Source organism: Cetorhinus maximus, chromosome 28 (assembly GCF_964194155.1).
Source record: "Cetorhinus maximus chromosome 28, sCetMax3.hap1.1, whole genome shotgun sequence".
NCBI lineage: Eukaryota > Metazoa > Chordata > Chondrichthyes > Lamniformes > Cetorhinidae > Cetorhinus > Cetorhinus maximus.
In genome coordinates this window covers 23,804,799-23,829,394 of record NC_135906.1, presented here as the reverse complement: position 1 = coordinate 23,829,394, position 24,596 = coordinate 23,804,799, and the positions used below count along the sequence as shown (strand labels likewise).

General features: G+C 46.3%; 1 protein-coding gene across 2 annotated transcripts; it reads left to right on the top strand.

The window, feature by feature from the left end:
- Positions 1–7,012: 7,012 nt before the first annotated feature.
- Positions 7,013–23,038, top strand: rnf11a (ring finger protein 11a). Of its 2 annotated transcripts, XM_078531561.1 has the most exons (4): positions 7,013–7,174; positions 19,787–19,852; positions 20,279–20,448; positions 22,544–23,038. In XM_078531561.1, exons 1-4 carry the CDS (start codon positions 7,013–7,015, stop codon positions 22,713–22,715), a joined length of 570 nt encoding a protein of 189 aa, XP_078387687.1. In that variant the 3' UTR covers positions 22,716–23,038. The 2 variants fall into 2 exon arrangements, with proteins under 2 accessions (XP_078387687.1, XP_078387688.1); XM_078531562.1 differs by lacking the exon at positions 19,787–19,852.
- Positions 23,039–24,596: the final 1,558 nt, after the last annotated feature.

The window sequence follows — 24,596 nt, the reverse complement described above, 5'->3', positions numbered from 1 at the left end:
TTCAGCTTGATACTCAACCTGTTTGGTCACATTATGAAGGGAACTTCCTTGGCCATCAAGTCCTGGAATAAGACTTGAACCTCCTGGAGCTTCTGGCTCAGAGGCAGGGACACTACCCACTGCACCACGAGGTAATCTCATCCTGTGTTATCCCATCTAAAAAAAATCATCAGTACGTAATGTCGACTAACATACAAATTTCAAATGTAATAGAACTTGTAGAGAAGACTGTGCCTTTGTGCTCTCCAAATGGTTCGGTTCACTGGTCTGTGCTGAGCTGGCTAACTGGCTAATCTGAAGCTGGGGCACCTCAACTGGACCCTGGGCTCTTGGATGAGAAAGTCAGAGGGGAATCAAACCAAGCAGGATTTCTATTTCTGAATGTGAGGAACAGCATTCCATGTTTTCACTAGGCACTGCCCAACTTCCTGGACCCAACACTGAGTTCAGCAGAGATAAAAACAAAAAGCTAAAAGCTACTGTGGATGCTGGAAATCCAAAACAAAAACAGAATTATCTGGAAAAACTCAGCAGGTCTGGCAGCATCGGTGGAGAAGAAATCAGTTAACGTTTCGAGTCTTCATGACCCTTCGGCAGAACTGAGTATAGTTAGGAGAAAGGTGAAATATAAGCTGGTCTAAGGTGGGGGGAGAGAGAAGTTGAGGGCGTGGTGATTGTGGAGATAAGCAAGCAGTGATAGGAGCAGATAATCAAAAGATGTCACAGACAAAAGGATCAAAGAGGTGTTGAAGGTGGTGATATTATCTAAGAAAAGTGCTAATTAAGAATGGATGGCAGGACACTCAAGGTACAGCTCTAGCGGGGGTGGGGTGGAAAGACTAACAAAGTTTTAGTTTTAGATTTAAAAATAATGGAAATAGGTGGGAAAAGAAGAATCCATACAAATTATTGAAAAAAAAGGGAGGGGGGAGAAACGGGGTGGGGATGGGGGGAGGGGGAGTTTAAGATCTAAAGTTGTTGAATTCAATATTGAGCCCGGAAGGCCGCAAAGTGCCCAGTCGGAAGATGAGGTGCTGTTCCTCCAGTTTGCGTTGGGCTTCACTGGAACAATGCAGCAAGCCAAGGACAGACACGTGGGCAAGAGAACAGGGCAGAGCGCTAAAATGGCAAGCGACAGGGAGGCCCGGGTCTTTCCTGCGGACAGACCGCAGGTGCTCTGCAAAGCGGTCGCCCAGCCTGCGCCTGGTCTCTCCAATGCAGAGGAGACCGCACTGGGAGCAACGAACGCAGCAGACCAAGTTAGGGGAAATGCAAGTGAAATGCTGCTTCACTTGAAAGGAGCGCCTGGGCCCCTGGACGGCGAGGAGAGAGGAAGCGAAGGGGCAGGTGCCGCATCTTCTGCGTGGGCATGGGGAGGTGCCATAGGTGGGGGTTGAGGAGTAGGGGGTGACGGAGGAGTGGACCAGGGCGTCCCGGAGGGAACGATCCCTACGGAATGCCGTCGGGGGGGTGAAGGGAAGATGTGCCTGGCGGTGGCATCATGCTGGAGTTGGCGGAAATGGCGGAGGATAATCCTTTGAATGCGGAGGCTGGTGGGGTGACAAGGGGGACCCCACCATGTTTCCAGGAAGGAGGAGAAGGCGCGAGGGAGGATGCGCGGGATATGGGCCGGACACGGTTGAGGGCCCTGTCAATGACCGTGGGTGGAAAACCTCGGTTAAGGAAGAAGGAGGACACGCCAGAGGAGCTGCCCTTGAAGGTAGCGTCATCAGAACAGATGCGACCGCTTCCTGTGGGGACTCCATCCCATTCTCTCAGTTCCTTCGCCTCCGTCGCATCTGTTCTGATGACGCTACCTTCAAGGGCAGTTCCTCTGGCGTGTCGTCCTCCTTCCTTAACCGAGGTTTTCCACCCACGGTCGTTGACAGGGCCCTCAACCGTGTCCGGCCCATATCCCGCGCATCCTCCCTCACGCCTTCTCCTCCTTCCCGGAAACATGGTGGGGTCCCCCTTGTCCTCGCTTGTCACCCCACCAGCCTCCGCATTCAAAGGATCATCCTCCGCCATTTCCACCAACTCCAGCATGGTGCCACCACCAGGCACATCTTCCCTTCACCCCCCCGACGGCATTCCGTAGGGATCGTTCCCTCCGGGACGCCCTGGTCCACTCCTCCATCACCCCCTGCTCCTCAACCCCCACCTATGGCACCTCCCCATGCCCACGCGGAAGATGCGGCACCTGCCCCTTCGCTTCCCCTCTCTTCGCCGTCCAGGGGCCTAGGCGCTCCTTTCAAGTGAAGCAGCATTTCACTTGCATTTCCCCTAACTTGGTCTGCTGCGTTCGTTGCTCCCAGTGCGGTCTCCTCTGCATTGGAGAGACCAGGCGCAGGCTGGGCGACCGCTTTGCAGAGCACCTGCGGTCTGTCCGCAGGAAAGACCCGGGCCTCCCTGTCGCTTGCCATTTTAGCGCTCTGCCCTGTTCTCTTGCCCACGTGTCTGTCCTTGGCTTGCTGCATTGTTCCAGTGAAGCCCGGCGCAGGCTGGGGGAGCAGCGCCTCATCTTCCGACTGGGCACTTTGCGGCCTTCCGGGCTCAATATTGAATTCAACAACTTTAGATCTTAAACTCCCCCTCCCCCCATCCCCACCCCGTTTCTCTCCCCTCCCTTTTTTTTCAATAATTTGTATGGATTCTTCTTTTCCCACCTATTTCCATTATTTTTAAATCTAAAACTAAAACTTTGTTAGTCTTTCCACCCCACCCCCACTAGAGCTGTACCTTGAGTATCCTGTCTTCCATTCTTAATTAGCACTTTTCTTAGACAATATCACCACCTTCAACACCTCTTTGATCCTTTGTGACATCTTTTGATTATCTGCTCCTATCACTGCTTGCTTATCCCCACAATCACCCCACCCTCAACTTCTCTCTCCCCCCGCCCCCCCACCTTAGACCAGCTTATATTTCACCCCTCTCCTAACTATACTCAGTTCTGCCGAAGGGTCATGAAGACTCGAAACGTTAACTGATTTCTTCTCCACCGATGCTGCCAGACCTGCTGAGTTTTTCCAGGTAATTCTGTTTTTGTTTTGAGTTCAGCAATTTCAGATTGTAACCTCCGCCCCAAAGTTTTTTTTTACTTTGGTTTGCTGTTGGACGGCAGCTGTTGGTGACGATTCTGCTTTTCACGTTTACACCTCTTCTAGACCCGCTTTTTTGTTCCTTAACCTCCCCTGCCTTCCACCCTATCACAGACCTACCATTTTTGTTCGTCCTCCCATCTGCCACTCCTTCTCTGCTTGTTTAAAAACATCTCAAAGCACTACCAATTCTGATACAGGGTTAACAACCTGAAAAGTTAACACACTCTCTACACAGATGTTGCCAGACCTGCTGAGTGTTTCCAGCATCTTCTGTTTATATTTCAGATTTCTAGTATCCTCTGTATTTTGCTCCCTTGTTCCTGCATCTGATCATTGGCCCATTGCTCCTATCGAGAAATGGATATTGAGTTATGACACAGGCTGAGCTGTGATGCCCTCCATGGTTGGAATAGTCTGTCAGCACACACTGTCTGGACTTGACTATGAATGTACTGTCTTTTGCGTAAGAGCTCTTTTTGAAAAAAGAACAATGTTAATGCAACTTCCTCACCGTGTAATATCCTTTACAAAGTTTCACAATTTTCCAGCCCCACATGAACATTTTCAGTCAGTATGGATTGCTTGTGACCTAGAAGTGCAGTTGCTATAGTTATAAGTAAATGTAGCAGTCAGCAAGGTCCCACATATAGCAAATGAGATAAATGACCAACATATTGCCTCAGCACTTCAATAGAATGCAAATAGTGGCACCACACTTTCTGGCCAGAATGAAGACCAGTACTTCATCAAGCTGGTGTAATGGAAGAGTATTCGGACTCCAAAAAACATCTCGGATTGCATCAGAAAATAGCTGAACACAGCACAGTCCGAGATTGTCTGGCTGATAAGCAGGCACTAATCCGCAGCAGAGTCCTGCATTATGAGGACAATAGAAATTTTTGAAAGCCATTCATTCTCAAAGAACTCACATAGGAAGCTAACTTGGTGTTGACAGATTCAAATCAGAATATGGGAATTCAAGCTTGCTGATTGGCATGTGCTTTGGTCAGCTCTGCATCATATATTTCAGCTTAGAATGCAGTATTTATACTCACAGACTATTGCCTCTATTCAAAGCTTCCACACAGCAGGGGGAAGTCTTGTTTAGAGGGAATAGCCTGTGAATGCCACTGATTTAATTTGGTTCTTCTGATATCTCGGCTCCATTTGAAACTGAGTTAGGCATAGCATATCTTGTGAATGATGGTGTTACCCAGAAATACAGTAAATAGTATTTCAGGCAGGGACCATCTTCAGGTAAAGGGGTCTGTCTGGTCAACCTCCTTATTACGCTTATAAAAACACAATACAGTGATGCAAATCGCATTTAAAATCTAACACTTCATAATTCGCTTGTGATGAAAGTACTGCACAACTATTCTAAATCATCCTTGCCTTCCCCTGGGTTGTTACTAACATGGTCACTGCTTCTTTTCTTGCACTGAAACTGTTAAGTACCCATACCTGCACAGCTCCTAACCCCTCAATGTGCACAGTGAGATTCATTGCACCATCTTCTACTCTTTAAGTTGATTCTCCCCAGTTACTCTACACTTTGGAACTTATTCCCTCAGTTACCACCTACAAAGGTCTTCAAATCCAATTTTTGTTAGACAGGGTTAATAAGGGTGATGTAACTGAAGCAGCTAGATGGAGTCTCTAATTATATGGTTGAATGGTCTAATCCTGTTCCTATTCTTTTTCAATATCCATGCACTAAGTTACAATATGGGTAAATGTACCTCATGGGTAAATGTACCTCATGTTTATGTTTAGTTAACTGTTATAGAATGATGCGGCACAGAAGGGGGAGGCCAGATCAGCCTGTTGTATATTTTTGGTGGAACTATCCAATTAATTGCAATGCCTTGTTTTTTTTCCCCTTAACCCTGCAAATGTTTTCCCTTCACGTTTTTCTCCGATTCCCTTTTGAAAGTTACTATTACATCTGCTTCCCTCGGCATTTCAGCTAGCAACGCTCTGCATTGTAAGAAAATATTTTCCTCCTGGCACCTCGGATTCTTGCGCCAATTTTAATTTTTAAAATTTATCTTTGGAACTATAGAAAAGTTACAGCACAGAAAGAGGCCATTTAGCCCATCGTGTCTGTGCCGGCTAAAAAACCTAGCCGCCCATTCTAATACCACCTTCCAGCACCCAGTCCGTAGCCTTGCAGGCTACAGCACTTCAGGTGTAGATCCAGGTACCATTTTAAATTAATTGAGGATTTCTGCCTCAACCACCAATCCGGGCAGTGAATTACACTCTGGGTGAAAATGTTTTCACAGTATCTCCACGAATCCTCCTAGCAATCACCTTAAATCTATGCCCCTGATAAGAGACCTCTACACCTCAACCAAGTCACCCCTCAGCCTCCCCTGTTCTAAGGAAAACCCTGACCTACATAATCTTTCCTCATAGCTGTAATTTTTCAGCCCTGGCAACGTTCTTGTAAATCTCTTCTGTACAGAGCAATTATGTCCTTCCTCTAATGTGACCAGAACGGTATGCAAAAATTCAGCTGTGGCCTAACCAGCATTTTATATAGTTCCATTTTATATATTCCTTTTTTTTTTCATGGGATATGGGCATCACTGGCAATGTTAGCATTTGTTGCCTTTGAACTGAGTGGCTTGCTAAGTCATTTAAGAGTCAACCACATCACTGTGGGTCTTTATTTTTTCATGGGGTGTGGGTGTCACTGGCTAGGCCAGTATTTATTGCCGATTCCTAATCGCCCTTGAGGAGGTGGTGGTGAGGATGCCTTCTTGAACTATTGCAGTCCATGTGGTGTAGGAACACCCACAGTGCTGTTGGGGAGTTGTAGGATTTTGACCCAGTAACAGTGAAGGAGCGGCTGTATAGTTCCAAGTCAGGATGGTGTGTGTGGCTTGAAGGGGAACTTCCCTTGCATCTGCTGCCCTTGTCCTACGAGGCGGTCGAGGTCGTCGGTTAAGAAAGGTCTGGAGTCATATGTAGGACAGACTGGGTAAGGATGGCAGATTTTCTTCCCTAAAGGGCATTCGTGAATCAGATGGGTTTTTACAACAAGCGATGGTCACTACTACTGTGACTAGCTTTATATTCCAGATTTATTCATCGAATGCAAATCCCACCAGCTGCCTTGGTGGGATTTGAACCCACATCTCCAGGAGAAGAAGAGTCTCTCCTGAAGAAGAGTCATGCGGACTCGAAACGTTTAACTCTGTCTTTCTCTCCACAGATGCTGTCAGACCTGCTGAATTAAATTAATTAATTTAATTAATTAAAGACTGGTGTGTCTCATGGCTATGGACTCTGGTATGTAGCACATTATTGAACTAGCCACAGTGAAATGTCAGCCCAATGTTGACTTTTGACGTTGCCCATTCAGGACATCATTATCCCCATGCCCTCACTGGTCCCGCCTTTCCCCGACGCTGATTGGCTAACCCGGGAGTGGCCGGTGAATGGGCAGCTTGTCGCTGTCAATCTGACGTATCACCCCGCCCATTTCTCGCCTCCTCCTCCTTGTTTCCTCCCCCCCAAAAAAAACTGCCCAGAGCAGCCCCGCCCCACTTTGCAAGACCAGGTGTCCATCAAAACCCACCAAGCAAGTTCGGATGTACCGACAAGTTTAAAAAAAAACCCCGCCTCCCTCCCCTTCAAAAAAAAACCGGCGTCCTCTCACATCTGATTGGTCCGTCCCTCTGCGAACGGAGCTGGCGATTGGGTGAAAGCCGAGTGTCAATCAAATCGCATCCATCAGGTTAGTGCGAGAGATCGCGAGGCGAGGCCAAAAAAAAATGTCGGAGGCCGGCGCCGGGCCGCGGGTGGTGCACTTGGTGATATAAATATATATATATATATATAAATATATAAATAAAACTTTTTTTTTTAAAAAAAACACCTTTTTAAAATATAAAAATATGGGCAATTGCTTCAAATCGCAGACGGGCGATGACGTCTCGCTGCTGAATGAGTCGGCGAGTTATGCCGGAGCGGGAGCCGCTGCGGAGGGAGCCCTGGATTCGGAGCCGGCCCCGGGCTTGCTGCTCATGCTGCCACCGCCACCTTCACCACTCTACCAGGTCGGTGTGTGTGTGTGTGGGGTAGAGAGAGAGAGAGAGAGAGAGGAGGGGTAAAAAAAAGTCTGGGAGGATCGCCCAAAAAAAAACAACAAACTTTCGCATTTGTATAGCGCCTTTCACCACCTCCCGCTGGGGGTAGAGAGAGAGAGAGAGAGATGGGGTAAAAAGTCTGAGAGGATCGCCCCCCCACCCAAAAAATAACAACAACAACAAACTTTTGCATTTGCATACCGCCTGCCCCTCCACCCGATCAGCTGCACTTTTTTTAAGTGAAGCGTTTTTCGTTTTTTTAAAAAAAAAAGAAACTTTTGCGTTTTGATAGCGCCTTTCACGACCCCCCCTCTCTCTCCCGCCCACCTTTTTGCACCCGATGAAATACTTTCTGCTGAAGCGTTTGTAATTAAAAGAAGAGACTTCTGCATTTCTGTAGGACCTTTCACGCCTCCCTTTGCATCTGATGCAATCCTTTATTGAAGCGTTTATAATTGAAAAAAAATTGCATTTGTATAGTGCCTTATGCATTCGGTGCGTTACTTTTTATTGAAGTGCTTTTAATTAAAAAAAACATTTTGCAGTTATGTAGCGCCTTTCGCAACCTCCGTTTGCACCCAGTGAAATACTTTATTGAAGCCTGCAGCCACGGTTGTTATGACAGTGCAGCGCTCCCTCAGCACTGCACTGGAGTGTCAGAACTGATTTTGCGTTTGTGTCTCTGAAGTATATTAAAAGAGATTCCAAGTTTCCTTCTGCCCTGAGTCTCATTGGGGTAGCCAGTGTGTCACCGAGCTAGAGTGTGCAGAACGCTGGTTCCCTAATGGCTTGGGCGGCCCTGGATGCTGGACCGTTGGTACCTTTATACGAACGTTGTGTGTAAAATCAGGCAAGGTCCCTGCTCCTATTCACTTATCGTGGCCAATGCTTGAAGGGGGATGGGATGGGATGGGATGGAATGTGCCTGTGATGCACTTCATGGCCCAATAGCCTGCCAAGGCTCAAAACATAAAGATTGGAGGGGAATCAGCCCCGTGGAACTGCCAGGAGGAGACTGCTTTCAGCAGAATTTGCCCAGTAAAGAAAGGCATTAACAGTACTGGAATTGAATGCTGGTGAGCATTTCTGAGATTATAATAGATCAGTTGCATTTCTGAGTAATAATTCACGTGTTCTAAATGGGTTCAAGGTTTACTCCATATAAATATTTTTTCTTTCATCAAATTTGTCCGTCTCCATTCAGAGCAATACAAACACACACATCCTGAAAGATAGCTTTCCTAATTTTATTCTCCATGCAGCGAGGTTAACTGCACTCAAGTAATCTGGAATTTAAATTTATGTACAAGTCCACAAAGCCTTCAAATATTTTGATGACTTGTCTTATTTTGATATGGGCTTGCTGACATTGAAATGATGATGCATCTGTTGAGTGGTTCAACACCCCCCTCGCTGCTCCTCTCCCCCATATTTCCGCAAGTCTAGAAGACTGGTCGGTGATCTAACCGAGGTGTTTAGAAGATTCAATAGGGGGAGGTGGTGACGTTGCAGTAATGTTAAGGGCTAGTAATCCAGAGGCCTAGGCTAATGCTGTAGGGACATGGATTCAGATCTCACCAGGGCAGCTGGTGGAGTTTAAATTCAATTAATGAATCTGGAATTAAAAGCTAGTCTCAGTAACGGTGATCATGACACTATCACTGATCGTCATAAAAACCCATCTGGTTCGCTCATGTCCTTTAGGGAAGGAAAAATCTGCCACTCCTACCTGGTCTGGCCTACCTGTGACTCCAGACCCATAGCAATGGGGTTGACTCTTAAGTGCCCTCTAAAATGGCCTAGCAAGACACTCGGATCAAGGGTGATTAGGAATGGGAAACAAATGCTGGCCTTGCCAGCAGTGCCCACATCCCATGAAAGAATAAACAATAAAGATAGGGTTGACACAGTTAAATTCTTTCTGCAGGTGAGAAACCCTGATTCAGCCCAACAGGCCTAGCCCAGCAATTAACCTTCCACGCAAACTTGCTTGTTGCCCTCTTCCTCTAACCCTTTCAGTGTAATTTTTTATTCCTTCCCTCTCATGTGCTTACCAGCTTTCCCTTCAAACGCACCTGTTGATCAAACATGTGTGTAAGAGAAACGAGAGTCTCAGAGGGCCCAGTTCTGAGAATGGCATTAAACAGTGTGGTTGGGACTGAGTAAATAGAACTTTAATCTGGATCCGTTTCAGCTACTACCAGATCTGGAAATGCTGTGAACTGAATGAGAGTGAGGGGAGAGGTTTGGCATTTTTCATTTATGTTTCTTCCAGATGTTGGGTTTCAGAGAGAGGGCGCTTGAACAATCAGAATTAGTGCCTTTGGAAATTTATTGACCACCTTGTGAAACTGTTTGAAACGTACTCGGTGTGTAAGAGGAGTTTAAGTGATTGAAAAGGGGAAAAATAGGAACAGGAGAAGGCCCTTTAGCCCCCTGAGCCAGTTCTGTTATTCAAGTAGGTCACGAGAGATTAACTCTGCCTACTCGCCTTGGTTCTGTAACTTTTCAGTAGCTAGTAAGAGAGTAAGGTTAGGATTACCTATGAGAGCTGCATCATTTATCCAGAGCGCACTCTCACTGTGTAATTGTTCAGGAGGCTGCCTTTTTTCTTGAGCTCTTAACCTTTGGACACTCTTTCGAATGTCTGCGTCACTTTTCATTCATTTTGGCGAAGATGGTTGTTCACTGAGGGCTGGCTTGATGCTTGCTGTATACTGAGTGGCACTGTTAACTGGCATACGAACATACAAATTAGTAGCAGGAGTTGGCCACTTGGCCCCTCAAGCCTGCTCCGCCGTTCAATAAGATCTTGGCTGACCTGATTGTAACCTTAACTCCACATTCCCGCTTACCTCCGATAACCTTTTCACCCCCTTGTTAATCAAGAATCTATCTACCTCTGCCTTAAAAATATTCAAAGACCCTTCTCTCACGGCCTTTGAGGAAGTTTTGCTGAGGGCCTTCCAAGCTGGCATCATGGTTGAGGACTACCAGAGAATGGCGTTTTACTGAGTGACGTGATAGGGGATCTACCTGATTCCCCATGCTCTGATTTCAAAGATGCCGCCGTGGGCAGTTTTTGCCAAGTGGATTTCAGGCACTTCCCCCACATGAAGAAAGAACAGACTCGTCCAGCTCTATTTTAGTTTTGTTGTGGAGTGGTGGGGGGGGGTAAACTGAGTTGGCATTCCTTTAGGGGGGTTTCTGGTTTTGTTATCGCTGCTTGGGAACTCATTCGACGCCCCACAGGCGGGCAGGCCATGAATGAAGGCTTTTGAGGGACGGTGGAGCAACAAGTCAAGGGCCACAGTTACAGGGGTGAGGCCTGTAAGGTTGGAGCAGAGCTATGGTGGTGAAGGATTGCGATTGGATCTTGGACCTTGGGCACAGGGATGGACTGTAAATAGAGCTTGGGGCTATGCGTACCACTGCTGTAAGGAGGATCACACTGTCCAAAATGTGGGAAACTATAAAGCCTGCTTTATTATGTGAAGGATGTTGTTTCTACACTTTAGAACATTAAAGCACCAGAGCTCCCAATACTGACCACCGTGTGGCTTTTTTCTTTTGCAGCTAGGATTGCTACAATAATCAGCCCGTCAGCAGGCTAATAGAAGACCAGAGAGTCGAGGCAGTAAAGCCAGTGGAGACCAGAGAGTGCGCAACACACAAAAAAGAAAAGAGAGAGAAAAGGCCACGGGCTTAGTGAGAGAGGGAAACAGCACAACATGGCTGAGAGTAAGAAAGAGAGGATCAGAATTCGGGAAGAACAGAAAGGGAAAAGGGCTCACAGAGAACAGAGCACAGTAAGTGAGAAGCGAGCGGATTTACTGACGGGCTGGTGGATTTACTGAAGCTACTTTTGCAGCAGCATTGGCAGCCTCAGTACTTGAAAATACCTCTCAAACCTTTCTGACAGCTTTTAATAAGCTGAAGCTCGGGGTGTGGTGTAAATTCACATTTATAGAGAGAGTATTGTGCCAGCGGTATGCTCTACCTCAGGAATCGTTCTTGATGATTTCTGAACCGCAGCGGCAGTCAAAATCACCACGCGGACAAAGGGGACAATTGGATGACCTGCTTCGGTGGTCTCAAATCGGGTGGACAGGATGTTTGGCCTTACAGCCTTTGGGTTAGACGAAGTGGGGTGGGGGTGTGGAAATTACCTGAGATTCTTGCTCCTGATCACTATCCAGTAACCTCACTCCTGCTGGGAAGTGCGAGCTGTGGAATGTTGAGTGAGTACGGGGCCCCCTCGTGCCTGTGGTCCAATAGCCCAATTCTCACCGCTGAGGCTCCTGGATCATTTAAAATCAAGAAGGGTTTAGATCGATAAATGAACAGAAAATTAATTCTAGTGGCTGTAGGGCTGATAACCCGAGGGCACGAATGTAAGGAGATTGACAACAAAAAAACAGGCGACACAAGAAAAGTCTTGTTTTAGGCAGTGAGTGGTTAGGATTTGGAATGCACTGCCTGCAAGAGCGGTGGATACAGATTCAATAGTAGCCTTTGAAAGGGAATTGAATAAATAATTTGAAGGAGAAAAAAAATTGCAAGCGTATGGAGAAAGAGCAAGGGAGTGGGAGTAATTGGATTGCTCTTGGAAGGAACCATCACAGACTTGGGCTGAATGGCCTATTGTGCTGTACTATTCAGTCATTTAGATGGGATTTGGGAGGGTGCCTGTGGGATGGCTCAGCGAGTCACCTTGCCAAGTGGGCCACCCTAAGCATCACTGGGGTGCCCGGTGATCCTGACATGTCTCCGGCTGTGCTGAATGCTGCTGGTTGCCATGTTTGTTTTGCCACAGGCAGAGGTGAGGTTAGTTATTCAGGAAGTGGCGTGGCTAATTTTTGCACATGCAACGTTGCACATTGTGGATGTCGATTCTTCTCTGCCCTGCTTGTACTGGGCATGTTAAGTAGGTTAATGTACATGTTAACATAGAACGTTACTGAATTCAGAAAGCAACTTTGACTCTTTGCTTCAGTGTTGGTGCCTGTAATCTGAATTTATCTGCTTCATAGGCAAGGATTTTAATTTATTCATTCATGGGGTGTGGGCATCGCTGGCTAGGCCAGCATTTATTGCCCATCCCTAATTGCCCTTGAGAAAGTGGTGGTGGGCCACCGTCTTAATGTGCTGCGCTCCCTGTGGTGTAAGTACACCCACACTCCTCTTAGTGGGGGAACGGGGGTGGTTGGGAGAATTGAGTGGTGCAGTGTTTGGCACATTAGTTCTTAAACTGAGGTTCTAATCCTGCTGCAAGGTTTGGGCAGTTTTAATTCCGGTCTTAGTGTGTATAAGTGAATCACAACCTACACTGATTCCAATAGCTACTGGGTAGCCTTTGTACTAATTCCTCCCCTTTCCAACTCTATCTGTTTAATCCTTTGTCTCCTCCAGTCCCCTCCTCTCCAAATTCGGATCCTTTATTCACGTAGTGACCACGGGACCTTCCCCATCCACTCGAGCTCAGCCAGGGCCTCAATGTAATGTCTCATCTGAAAGACTCTGACAGGGCAGCACTCCCCTAAAAGCTGCACTAGGAAGATAAGCCAAGATTGCGTGCTGAAGTTTCTGCAGTGGGACTTGAACTCTTGACTCTCTAACTCCGAGGCGAGAGTGCTACCCACTGAGCCACAGCTGGCACCCAAACATCTTTGAAGCCTGGCTTTCACAAGAACACTTGTGAGAGGACTGAAACTGGGTGTGGGGGAAGCAGAGAGTTTCACAAGAATAGGATCTTAAAAAAAAACACCATTTACTCAAAGCACTGCGCAGGATAAAGATGTCACAATCCAGTTGCCTAATGGCATAAGTTTCCAAGTGCTGTAACCAGAGCTTCGAACAGCTGAGAGAACGGCACAATATACGGAGGGCGAGTGGTGTAAGGAAAGCAATGATTTCACTGCAAGTTACTTTGATGTTCCTCTTTCATTTAGAGTCTGTTAATTAAATGTACATTCTGTCTGCTTACAAGCACTTTATTTTTTTAAAAAGTGGCCGGGTTAACAGAGCTGAGTATTTTAATTGGTCTGTTAAAGCACTATTTTCAGTCGTGTTGCTGCATTTACAATCTGAGAGCCCCGACTTCTGATCATTTGGGTAAACAATGATGGGTTTCCAGTGTGCAGTTGTTGGGTTGATGCTCCGGTGATATTTCACCCTTTTTTCCTGGGTGCTCCCTGGTGTACAGTTGCTCCACTGCCAGTAGCAATCTGTGTGTGCTGTGAATTGTGTGCCAGCATTCTGTGCCTGCTGCAGAGGGTATTTTTAAAAATTCTTGCATGGGGTGTGGGCATCACTGTCAAGGCCAGCGTTTTTATTGCCCATCCCCAGTTGTCCTTGAGAGCTGCCTTCTTGAGGTGCTGCAGTCCATGTGATGTAGGTACCCCACAGTGCTGTTAGGGAGGGAATTCCAGGATTTTGACCCTGTGACAGTGAAGGAACGGTGATATAATTCAAAGTCAGGATGGTGAGTGGCCTGGAGGGGAACTTGTTGGTGATGGTGTTCCTGTGTATCTGCTGCCCTTGTCCTTCTAGGTGGTAGAGGACTTGGGTTTGGAAGGTGCTATCCAAGGAGCCTTGGTGAGTTGCTCTAGTGCATCTTGTACATGGTACACACTGCTGCCATTGTGAGTTGGTGGCGGAGTGAGTGGATGAGGTGCCAATCAAGCGGGCTGCTTTGTCCTGGATGGTGTTGAGCTTCTTGAGTGTTGTTGGAGCTGCACTCGTCCAGGCAAGTGGGGAGTATTCCGTCACACTCCTCACTTGTGCCTTGTAGATGCTGGACAGGCTTTAGGGAGTCAGGAGATGAGTTACTTTGTAAGATTCCAAGCCTCTGACCTGCCCTTGTAGCCATAGTATTTATATGGCTGGTCCATTTCAGTTTCTGGTCAATGATAACCCCCAGCATGTTCATTGTGGGGATTCAGCCATGATTCAGTAATGCCATTATATGATTCAGTAATGCCATTATATATCAAGGAGAGACGGTTGGATTCTCTCTTGTTGGAGATGGTCATTGCCTGGCACTTGTGTGGCATGAATGTTACTTGCCATTTATCAGCCCAAGCCTGAATGTTGTCCAGTCTTACTGCATTTGGACATGAATTGCTTCAGTATCTGAGGAGTCGCAAATGGTGCTGAACATTGTGCAATCATCAGCGAACATCTCCACTTCTGACCTATGATGGAAGGAAGGTCATTGATGAAGCAGCTGAAGATGGTTGGGCTGAGGACTCTATCTTGAGGAACTCCTGCAGTGATGTCCTGGAACTGAGATGACTCCAACAACCAAGACCATCTTCCTTTTTGCCAGGTGGAGAGTTTTCCCCCGATTCCCATTGACTCCACTTTGCCAGGGCTCCTTAATGCTACATTCAGTCGAATGCTGCCTTGATGTCAAGTGCAGTCACTCTCACCTCACTTCTTGAGTTCAGTTGTTATGTCCATGTTTGAACCAAGGCTTTAATGAGGTCAGGAGCTGAAACCCAAACTGAGCATCAGTGAGCAGGTTATTGCTAAGCAAGTGCTGCTTGATAGCACTGTTGACGATCCCCTTCCATTATTTTCTTGATGATCGGGAGTAGGCTGATGGAGTGGTAATTGGCCGGGTTGGATTTGTCCTGCTTTTTACAGACAGGACATACCTGGGCAATTTTTCACATAGCCGGGTAGATGCCAGTGTTGTAGTTATACTAGAACAGCTTGGTTAAGGGCACAGCTAGTTCTGGAGCACACGTTTTCCGTACTATTGCTGGAATATTGTCAGGGCCCATAGCCTTTGCAGTATCCAGTGCCTTCAGCCGTTTCTTGATATCATGTGGAGTGAATTGAATTAGCTGAAGACTGGCATTTGTGATGCTGGGGACCTCTGAAGGAGGCCAAGATGGATCATCCACTCGGCACTTCTGACTGAAGATTGTAGCAAATGCTTCAGCCTTGAATTTTGCACTGATGTACTGGGCTCTCCCATCATTGACGATTGAGATATTTATGGAGCCTCCTTCTCCGGTTAGTTGTTTAATTGTCCACCACCATTCAGAACTGGATGTGGCAGGAATGTAGAGCTTAGATCTGATCTGTTGGTTGTGGGATCCCTTAGCTCTGTCTATAGCATGCTGCTTTCGCTGTTTGGCACGCAAGTAGCGCTGTGCTGTAGCTTCACCAAGTTGACACCTTATTTTTAGGTGTGACTAGCACTGCTCCTGGCATGCCCTCCTGCACTTTTCATTGAACCAGGGTCGATACCCCCAGTTTGATGGTAATAGTAGAGTGGGGAATATGCCTGGGCATATTGTGGTTGTATACAATTCTGCTGCTGCTGACCCACAGTGCCTCATGAATGCCCAGTTTTGAGTTGCTAGATCTGTTTGAAATGTATCCCATTTAGCACGGTGGTAGTGCCACACAACACGATGGAGGGTATCCTCAATGTGAAGACGAGGCTTTGTCTCCACAAGGACCGTGTGGTGGTCACTCCAATCAATGCTAATCATGGACAGATGCATCTGCGACTGGCCTGCTTAAAGCCCTTGCTGGTACCTCCTGGTACAGGACAATGATCAGGGCCAGGTCCTTAGCCCATTTCCCCCTCCCCTGCCTTGCTCTTTCCTCACCCTTGGGTGCTCAGATGAATTGTTGCATTCCTGGGTTCAGCTCAGGTCAACCCTAGGACTTCTTGGTTTGTATAATTCCTATCTTACCAGGCAATGCATTTCCTACCTGACGTCTGCTTTTTGAAAACTTTTATCATAGAATTATGGAACAATGCAGCAAAGAGGGAGGCTATTCAGTCCGTTCATCCTGTGCCAGCTCTTTGGTAGAGTTAAGAGTTATGGGGGATGGAAGCAAAGTGGAGTTGAGACCACAGCCAAGTCGATTTTATTGAATGGCAGAAAGGCTGAATGGCCTACTCCTGCTCATAAGTCCAATGCTCCTATGTCCCCTTGTTCCTATAAGTAGGGAAGTAGAGAGGGTTTTAAACTAAGTAGTGGGGGGAGACAAGGGATCGAATTTGGGAAGATGTGGTAAATCAAAGAGTAGAGACAATGCAAAAGCAAAAAGTATTATTACAGGAAATGAAAAACAGACCATGACTGGATGGGATAGAGTGTATACATCTAACAATAAATCAACAGATGAGACTAGAGGTTATAAAAAGAATAAAAGGATAAAACTAAAGGCTTTGTATCTGAATGCATGACGCATTTGAAACAAAACAGATGAACTGAGGGTGCATATAGACATAAATAAGTACACTTTGATGGCCATTACAGAGACATGGCTGCAGGAGGACATGGATTAGGACCTGGATGTTAAAGGGTTTAGGACATTTAGGAAGGATAGGAAGCGAGGAAAAAGTGGAGAGGTGGCTCTGTTAGCAAATGATGGTATTAGCACAATAGAGAGGGATGACTTGAGTTCAGGAAACCAGGTTGTGGAAGGGGTTTGGGTAGAGATGAGAAATGGTAAAGGCAAGAAGCTACTTGTGGGAGCCGTGTACAGGCCCCCTAACAGTAACCACCTGATAGGGTGGAGTTTAAAGGAAGAAATAATGGGAGCTTGTCAGAAAGACACGGTGATGATCATGGGAGATTTTAATCTACATATAGACTGGAAAAGTCAGATGGGCAAAGATAACCTAGATGAGGAGTTCATAGAATGTTTCCGGGATAGTTTCTTAGAACAGCACGTCCTGGAGCTAACCAGAGATCAGACTATACTAGAGCTGGTATTGTGCAACGAGATGGGATTAATGTCATAGTGAAGGCGCCCCTTGGTAGCAGCAACCATAATGTGATCGAATCTTACATTCAGTTTGTGAGAGAGAGAAGAGTGGTTCCGAGACTATGTTAAATAAAGGCAATTATGAGGGTATGAAAGCAGAGCTGGCTAAAGTGAGTTGGCAAATTGGGTTAAGTGATAGGTCAATCGAGATGCAGTGACAAACATTTAAGGGGATATTTCAGAATACACAGAATAGATACGTTCCAACGAGTAAGAAAAAGTCCAAGGGACGGACACACCATCCGTGGTTAACTAGAAAAATTAAAGACAGTATCAAACTTAAAGAAAAAACATATAATTCTGCAAAGATAGGTGGAAGGTCAGAAGATTGGACAGAATATAAGGAACAGCAAAGGGTGACTAAAAGATTAATAAGGAAGGAAAAATTAGAGTACAAAAGAAGATAGCCAGAAATATAAAAGCAGATAGTAAGAGTTTCTATAAATACCTTAAAAAGAAACAAGTTAACAAAGTGAGCTTTGGTCCTATAGAAAGTGAGCCTGGAGAATTGATAATGGAAAACGAGGAAATGGCAGATGAATTGAACAGGTAATTTGCATCAGTCTTCATTAGAGAGGATACAAGTAACATCCCAGAAGCAGCTATAAATCAGAAAATGGAAGGGAGGGAGGAACTCAGGAAAATTACAATCACCAGAGAAGTGGGTATTGAGTAAATTATTGGAGCTAGGGTCTTAAAAGAAGTGGCTAGTGAGATAGTTGATGCATTGGTTTTAATTTTCCAAAAACTCCCTATATTTGGGGAAAGTCCCATTAGACAGCAAATTTAACCCCATTATTCAAAAAGAGAGGGAGACAGAAAGCAGGAATCTACAGGCCATTTAGCTTAACATCTGTCATAGGGAAAATGTTAGAAGCTATTATTAAAGAAGCTACAGCAGGGCACTTGGATAAGTTCAAGGTAATCAGGCAGAGTCAACATGGTTTTGTGAAAGGGAAATCATGTTTAACCAACTTCTTGGAGTTCCTTGAGGAAGTAACGTGCTGTGGATAAAGGAGAACCGGCGGATGTACTGTGATTGATTTCCAGAGGGCATTTGATAAAAGTGCTACATCAAAGGTTATTGTGGAAAATAAAAGCTCATGTGTAGGGGGTAACATATTGGCATGGATAGAAGATTGGCTGGCTAACAGGAAGCAGAGAGTAGGCATAAATAGGTTGGCAAGATGTAACGGGTGACATGCCACAGGGATCAGTGCTGGGACCTCAGCTGTTTACAACTTATATAAATGACTTGGATGAAGGGATGGGTGGGGCGGTTGCCAAATTTGCTGATGACATTTTCCTACCAATCTTTGTAACTTGTGAATAGGACAAAAGGAGGCTACAAAAAGATATAGGTAGGTTAATTAAGTGGGCAAAGGTCTGGCAAATGGAGTATAATGTAGGAAAATGTGAAATTGTCTATTTTGGCAGGAAGAATAAAAGAGAAGCATATTATCTAAATGGTGAGAGATTTGCAGAGCTCTGAAATGCAGAGGGATCTGGGTGTCTTAGTGTATAAATCACAAAAGGCTAGTATGCAGGTACAGCAAGTAATTAGGAAAGCTAATAGAATGTTATCATTTATTGTGAGCGGAATTGAATACTAAAGTAGGGTGAGTTATGCTTCAGTTATACAGAGTACTAGTGAGACCACATCTGCAGTAATATGTACAGTATTGGTTATTTAAGGAAGGATATAAATGCGTTGGAAGCAGATCAGTGAAGGTTTACCAGACTAATACTTAGAATGGATGGGTTGTCTTATGGGGAAAGGTTGGACAGGTGAGGCTTGTATCTGCTGGAGTTTAGAAGAGTAAGAGGCAACTTGTTTGAAACATATAACATCCTGATGGGTCTTGACAGGATTGATGTGGAAAGGATGTTTCCTCTTGTAGGAGAATCTAGAACTTGGGGTCACTTTTGAAAATAAGGGGTCACCCATTTAAAACAGAGATGAGGTGAATTTTTTTCTCTGAGGGTCATGAGTCTTTGCAACTCTCTTCCTGAAAACGTTGTGGAAGCAGAGTCTTTGAATATCTTTAAGGCAGAGGTTGATTGATTCTTGGTAAGCAAGGGGGTGATAGGTTATCAGGGGTAGGCGGGATGCAGATTTCCGGTTACATCAGATCAGCCATGATCTTATTAAATGGCGGAGCAGCATTGAGGGGCCTAACGGCCTACTCCTGCTCCTTGTTCGTATGCTCCTACGTTTTATTTTCTAACCCTGCAAATCTTTCTCTATTGATTCTGCTTCCACCACCCTTTGAGGCAGTGCTTTCAGATCACAGCAACCCACTGCATTTTTAAAAAAATGTTTCCTCATGTTGCCCCTGGTTCTTTTGCCAATCACCTCAAATCTGTGTCCTCTGGGTGCTGACTCTTCTTCCACTGCAAACGGGAGAGTGGAGGTTAATAAACCTCAGAAACATGGTAAGAAATAATTGGATGGATGAACTAAGTGGGGTCAAATGGCCTTCCTCATCCCTATTTATCTTTTTAGTTGTTCATGGGACGTGAGTGCCATTGGCAAGGCCAACATTTATTGCCCATTCTTCCTTATCCTCTAGAAGGAGGTGATGAGCCGTTTTCTTGAACCGTGGAGTCATACAAACATGCAGCACTGAAGGAGGCCATTCAGCCCACTTTGGAAGAGTATTAGAATGTCACTTTGGAAGAGCATTCCTATTTAGTCCTTCAATCCCAGCTTTTTGTCTGTAATCCTGTATGTTCCTTATCCTCAATTATCCATCCAACTCCTTTTCAAAATTACTTCAGGTAGAACATTCCAGATCCCGACTGCTCTCCACGCTACTGACGTCATTCATTACTGGTAACAGCCTGGTAAAACTCAGTCCCTACCCTTTTTTAATTTGTGTTCCTAATTGAAGATTTAATAATCCTTATTGATTTAACCAATGCAGTTCTTGTGGTGTAGGTACATCCACAGTGCTGTTAGGGAGGGAGTTCCAGGATTTTGACCCAATGGCAGTGAAGGAATGGCGATATAGTTCCAAGTCAGAATGATGAGTGACTTGGAGGGGAACTTCCAGGTGGTAGTGTTTCCATGTGCCTACTGCCCTTGCCCATCTAGATGTTAGAGGTCACAGGTTTGGAAGGCGCTGTCAAAGGAGCCTTGGTGAGTTGCTGCAGTGCATCTTGTTGATGGTACACACTGCTGTCACTGTGCATCGGTAGTGGAGGGAGTGAGTGTTGGGGATCTTGTTGCATATGGTTTATTCCCTAACAAATGAATTGCATGCGTTTCAGGAACAAGTGCAAATTCCAGTTTATCACCCAACGCCCAGTCAGACCCGCCTGGCAACTCAGCTGACAGAGGAAGAACAGATCCGAATAGCGCAGAGACTTGGTCTGATCCAGCACCTTCCCAAAGGCAGCTTTGACTTTGGCAAGGACAGCCAAAACAAGAAAATCAAGGAGTGAGTATGAGTGCATTGGAAAGGGAGCTGGAGGCAGCATGGCAGGCAGCTGGGATACTCCAGTTATCCTTTCCTAAGGTGGGCTTCTGACAGAGTGGTCAGGCAGAAACTATTCTCACTGGCAGGAGAGTCGGTAACCAGAGGGCCCAGATTTAAAATAATTGGCAAAATATTGCAGCCAGGAGATTTAGAGAAGTTTCTTTACACAGCAATTTGTCGTGATCTGGAACGCACTGCCTGAAAGATGGTGGTAGCTGATTCAACTTTCAAAGGGAGAAATCTGAAGGGCTGTGGGCATAAAGCAGGAAAGTGGGATAGATAAACTGGATAGCTCTTTCAGAGAGCTGGCAGAAGCATAATGGGCAGAACGGCCTTCTGTGCTGTTTGGCTCCATGGTTCAAATGAGCTAGTATTAATAGCTTACGAATATTCCCTGATTGCTTAGTGGATTGGTTCTCTTCCCAGTCTAACACTGAGCAATACGGACTCAGTCGGCCCCAGGTTCGCTGCCAACTTTGTTCCTGATTTCAATAGGGGGGCGGGGGGAATGTTTTTTTGGCAGGATCCCCGCAATAGGGAGGGAACATCCAGCTGAGGTTTCTGCCCTGTTCACAATGCAGAGGATAAAACACGAACATGGGTGTTGTGTGAGGACGAGATCAGGTTTTGGGTGCGATGCCTTCCATGGTCAAATGGCCTGCTGATAGGCATGTGCGCAGACTGACGTGTGAGGAATAGTGACTTGGGCAATATCCCAGAGTGTTCTCTGCCGTGAGTGGCAGAGCACAAATTTATTGTCAAGAACGGAGAAGCAATAAATTTTATATGTCCGTGATCTTTGCATCCTGTTTACAACAGGTGTAAACTTGCATCGTATCGATAACTTCTTCAAGTGTGCAGAAATGGATCAAATCGAAACACTGTCGAGTTGCCTAATAAATTAAACAAGGATTTTTTAGTTGCTAGCGTTCTCCCCTCCTGCTGACTGTCGCTCGGGTGGATCTTTCCCCCATGGTACTTTGTCCTAGTGACCATTACTCATGTGTGTGTCAGCAGGCTGATTATATTACTAAGGAAGGTTTTCCACACTTCTGTCCTATACTGTAACTAGTATTGGATGAAGAGGAAACAGGCGGCTGGCTAGAGTGTGGCGGTGCTGTTTCTGGCCTCCTCTCTGCATTGCTGCGTTCCTGCTCTAATTCGCATGTTCCCATTTACCTAACAATGGAGAGAGCACAGGTGATAGCCTAGAAATTCGACCTCGTAACACCCTTACACTCATTACAAGAAACTCCTTTCAGGATCAGTTCTAAACATAGAATCATACAGAAGGAGACTGTGTGGCTCATCGTTCCTTTGCCCGCTCTTTAAAAGAGTTGTATAACTCGTCATACCCGCTCAATTTCTTTCCCTGTGGCCCTGCAAATTTTTCCCCTTCAAGTATTTATCCAATTCCCTTTTGAAAGTTACTATTGAATCTGTTTCCACCGCTCTTTCAGGCAGCGCCTTCCACATTAAGACAACACAATGGTTAAAACAATTCTCATTTCTCCCCCACTCCTGCTATATTTTTCCCCCAATTATCTTGAAACTATGTCTTCTGGTTACTGACCCTCCTGCAACTGGAAACAGAGTAGACCGGGGGAAACTATCAAGACCCCTGAGAATTATGAACACCTTGAGTTAAATCTCCCCTTAACCTTCTCTGCTCTGAGAAGAACAGTCCCAGTTTCTCCACATAACTGAAGTTCCCCCATCCCTGGTACAATTCTAGTAAATCTCCTCTGCACCCTCCAAGGTCTTGACACTTCTTCCTAACGTGAATTGGACACACTACTCCAGCTGAGGGCCTAACCAGAGATTTATAAAGGTTCACCATAACTTTCTACTCTGTGTCTGTATTTATTATGAAGTTCAGCATTTGTATCCTCTGTGCTTTTAACTTTAAACCAACCTTCTTGCCATTTCTGCCACCTTCAAAAATTTGTGTATGTGGGTATATCCCCAAGATCTCCCTGCTCCTTCATTCCCTCCCCCCTCCCCCCACCCTTTATAAAATTGTACCATTTAATCTATGCTTTGTTTCCCCTTCTAGGTGTGTGATCTGTATGATGGACTTTGTGTATGGCGATCCTATCCGGTTTCTGCCATGTATGCACATATACCACATGGAATGCATTGATGAGTGGCTCATGAGATCCTTCACGTGCCCTTCATGTATGGAACCCGTAGACGCGGCTTTGCTCTCATCCTACGAGACCAACTGACTTAACTCGGCCTCTCCAAGCCTCACTGCACTTTGAATGTCTTGCTGCCAAAGGGGAAAAGAAATTGTTGGAAGGGGGGCGGGGTTGGGGGGGAGGGGGGTGGGGGGGTGTGTGGGGGAAAGAATCGTGCACTCACTCAGACCAAAGAAATATCCTGTCATCTCACCAAAATGAACCATAGCTTTTAGGTGTGTACCAGACAGTGCATTTTTCCAACTGGGAAAACAGTCAACTGGCCAAATCTTCTACTTAACACTAACTGGCTAAAAGGGATGTGATTAAAACCAAAGTGGGAGCAGTAGCCCCACTCTAACAGCACAAAAGGAGTTTTGGATTTAGCTTTCTCTACACATGCAGTATTAGCTGCCTCGCTCCCGGCCACACACACACACACAACTGTGTTGCTCACTGGGACACCAGGGCAAAAGCTTTGTACGTTTTTTGACTTTAAAGTTGGATTTTTGTTGATTATTGCATCGACGTTCTGTCCAAGTGCTGCCCTACCCTGGGACTCAGTAGGTAACGGCAGCTCCCTCGTGTTCCTGCCAAGGCGGCTTTGCTTCCTGCCCGTTACCTTTTCTGATGTAACGGGGCTCAGGCTGGGGACTGGAAACGGACAGGGTTAGAGCAGTGCCAGGAACGGGCCCTCTGAATGGACAGAGGGGATGGTGCCATGGAGACCAAAGGGTACCACGGATGCAAAGGTCAGGCCCTTCTCCCTCCTGAAACTTTGCGGTGCCCCGAGAGTAGACAGAGATTGTTGGAAAGTTATTCAACCAAGTGGTGGTGGGGGGGTGGTGGTGGTGGGGGGGGGGCGGAAGAGGGTGCATCTCTTTCATGGGATGTGGGCGTCACTGGCTAGGTCTGCATTTGTTGCCCATCCCTCATTGCCCTGGAGAAGGTGGTGGTGAGCTGCCTTCTTGAACCAGTGCAGTCCATGTGGTGTAGGTACACCCACAGTGCTGTTAGAGGAGGGGAGGGGGGCAGTGGGTGTGAGGTGCGGTTCCAGGATTTTGACCCAGCAACAGCGAAGGAGCGGCCGGTATATTTCCAATTCAGGAAGCTGTGCGACTTGGAGGAGGAGATTCGAGCTGGTGAGTGTTCCTGTGCACGTGCTCTCTCTGTTCCGCGGCTGAGCATCACTTGTTCAGCTGTCGCTGGACTGGCAGGAATTCAGACTATCCTTCCTCTGACCCGTGGTGCTGAGGGGGATTGCACCGGCTGGCTGCAACCCTAGCCCCCTGCTGAGATCAGCCAGCTCGGTGCTGCACCAGGGGCAGCTGAACTTCTAGCACAACCTATTCTGAGTCCGCCACTGATGGGTTTCTATTTTATTCGTTCACGGGATGTGGGAGTTGCCCACCTCTAATTGCCTTCGAATAAGCAAGATGGCCTTGGTTCGTGTTTACTTTTTAACCACTGATTTGCAGAGCCTGCTGGGTCCTGTGGTGGATGTCAGGTGTCGACATTTTGCACCCATCAGCTTCACCACTGGAACGCTGATCCTGGCCAGCTGGAAGCGAAGTGCAGTGTGGAGCTCGTGCGTTTCCCTGCGCTGTTGTGGGGAGGGGAGGTGGGTGGTGAAGGGCGGGTACATTTCAGAGGCTACCCTGGGAGGGGTTTCCATGCAGCGGACTGCCGGAACGCTAGAGAGCTGGTGAAGTCCCCCTGTCAGCTAGCAATGACGTATGGAATAAGGGAACGAGTTCCCGCAGCCTTAGAGAGGGATTGGCCAGAAAGACTTTGATTCAATCAGTCTCACAGCACTTTATCCTTTACCGCAGAAAGCTTGTAACCAAAGTGCTCAAATAACAGATTTTCTGAAATTTTGTGCGATTTAATGAACCAAAACGCTGAAAAATAGCCAATTAGAATAATCAA

What these genes read in the sequence shown, in the direction of transcription:
- rnf11a (XM_078531561.1), top strand. Translation starts at nt 7,013, where the DNA reads ATGGGCAATTGCTTCAAATCGCAGACGGGCGATGACGTCTCGCTGCTG. An exon ending in CACCTTCACCACTCTACCAG is followed by an intron (nt 7,175 to 19,786) that starts GTCGGTGTGTGT and finishes AAATTACTTCAG; the next exon opens with GTAGAACATTCCAGATCCCG. An exon ending in CAAAACAAGAAAATCAAGGA is followed by an intron (nt 20,449 to 22,543) that starts GTGAGTATGAGT and finishes TTCCCCTTCTAG; the next exon opens with GTGTGTGATCTGTATGATGG.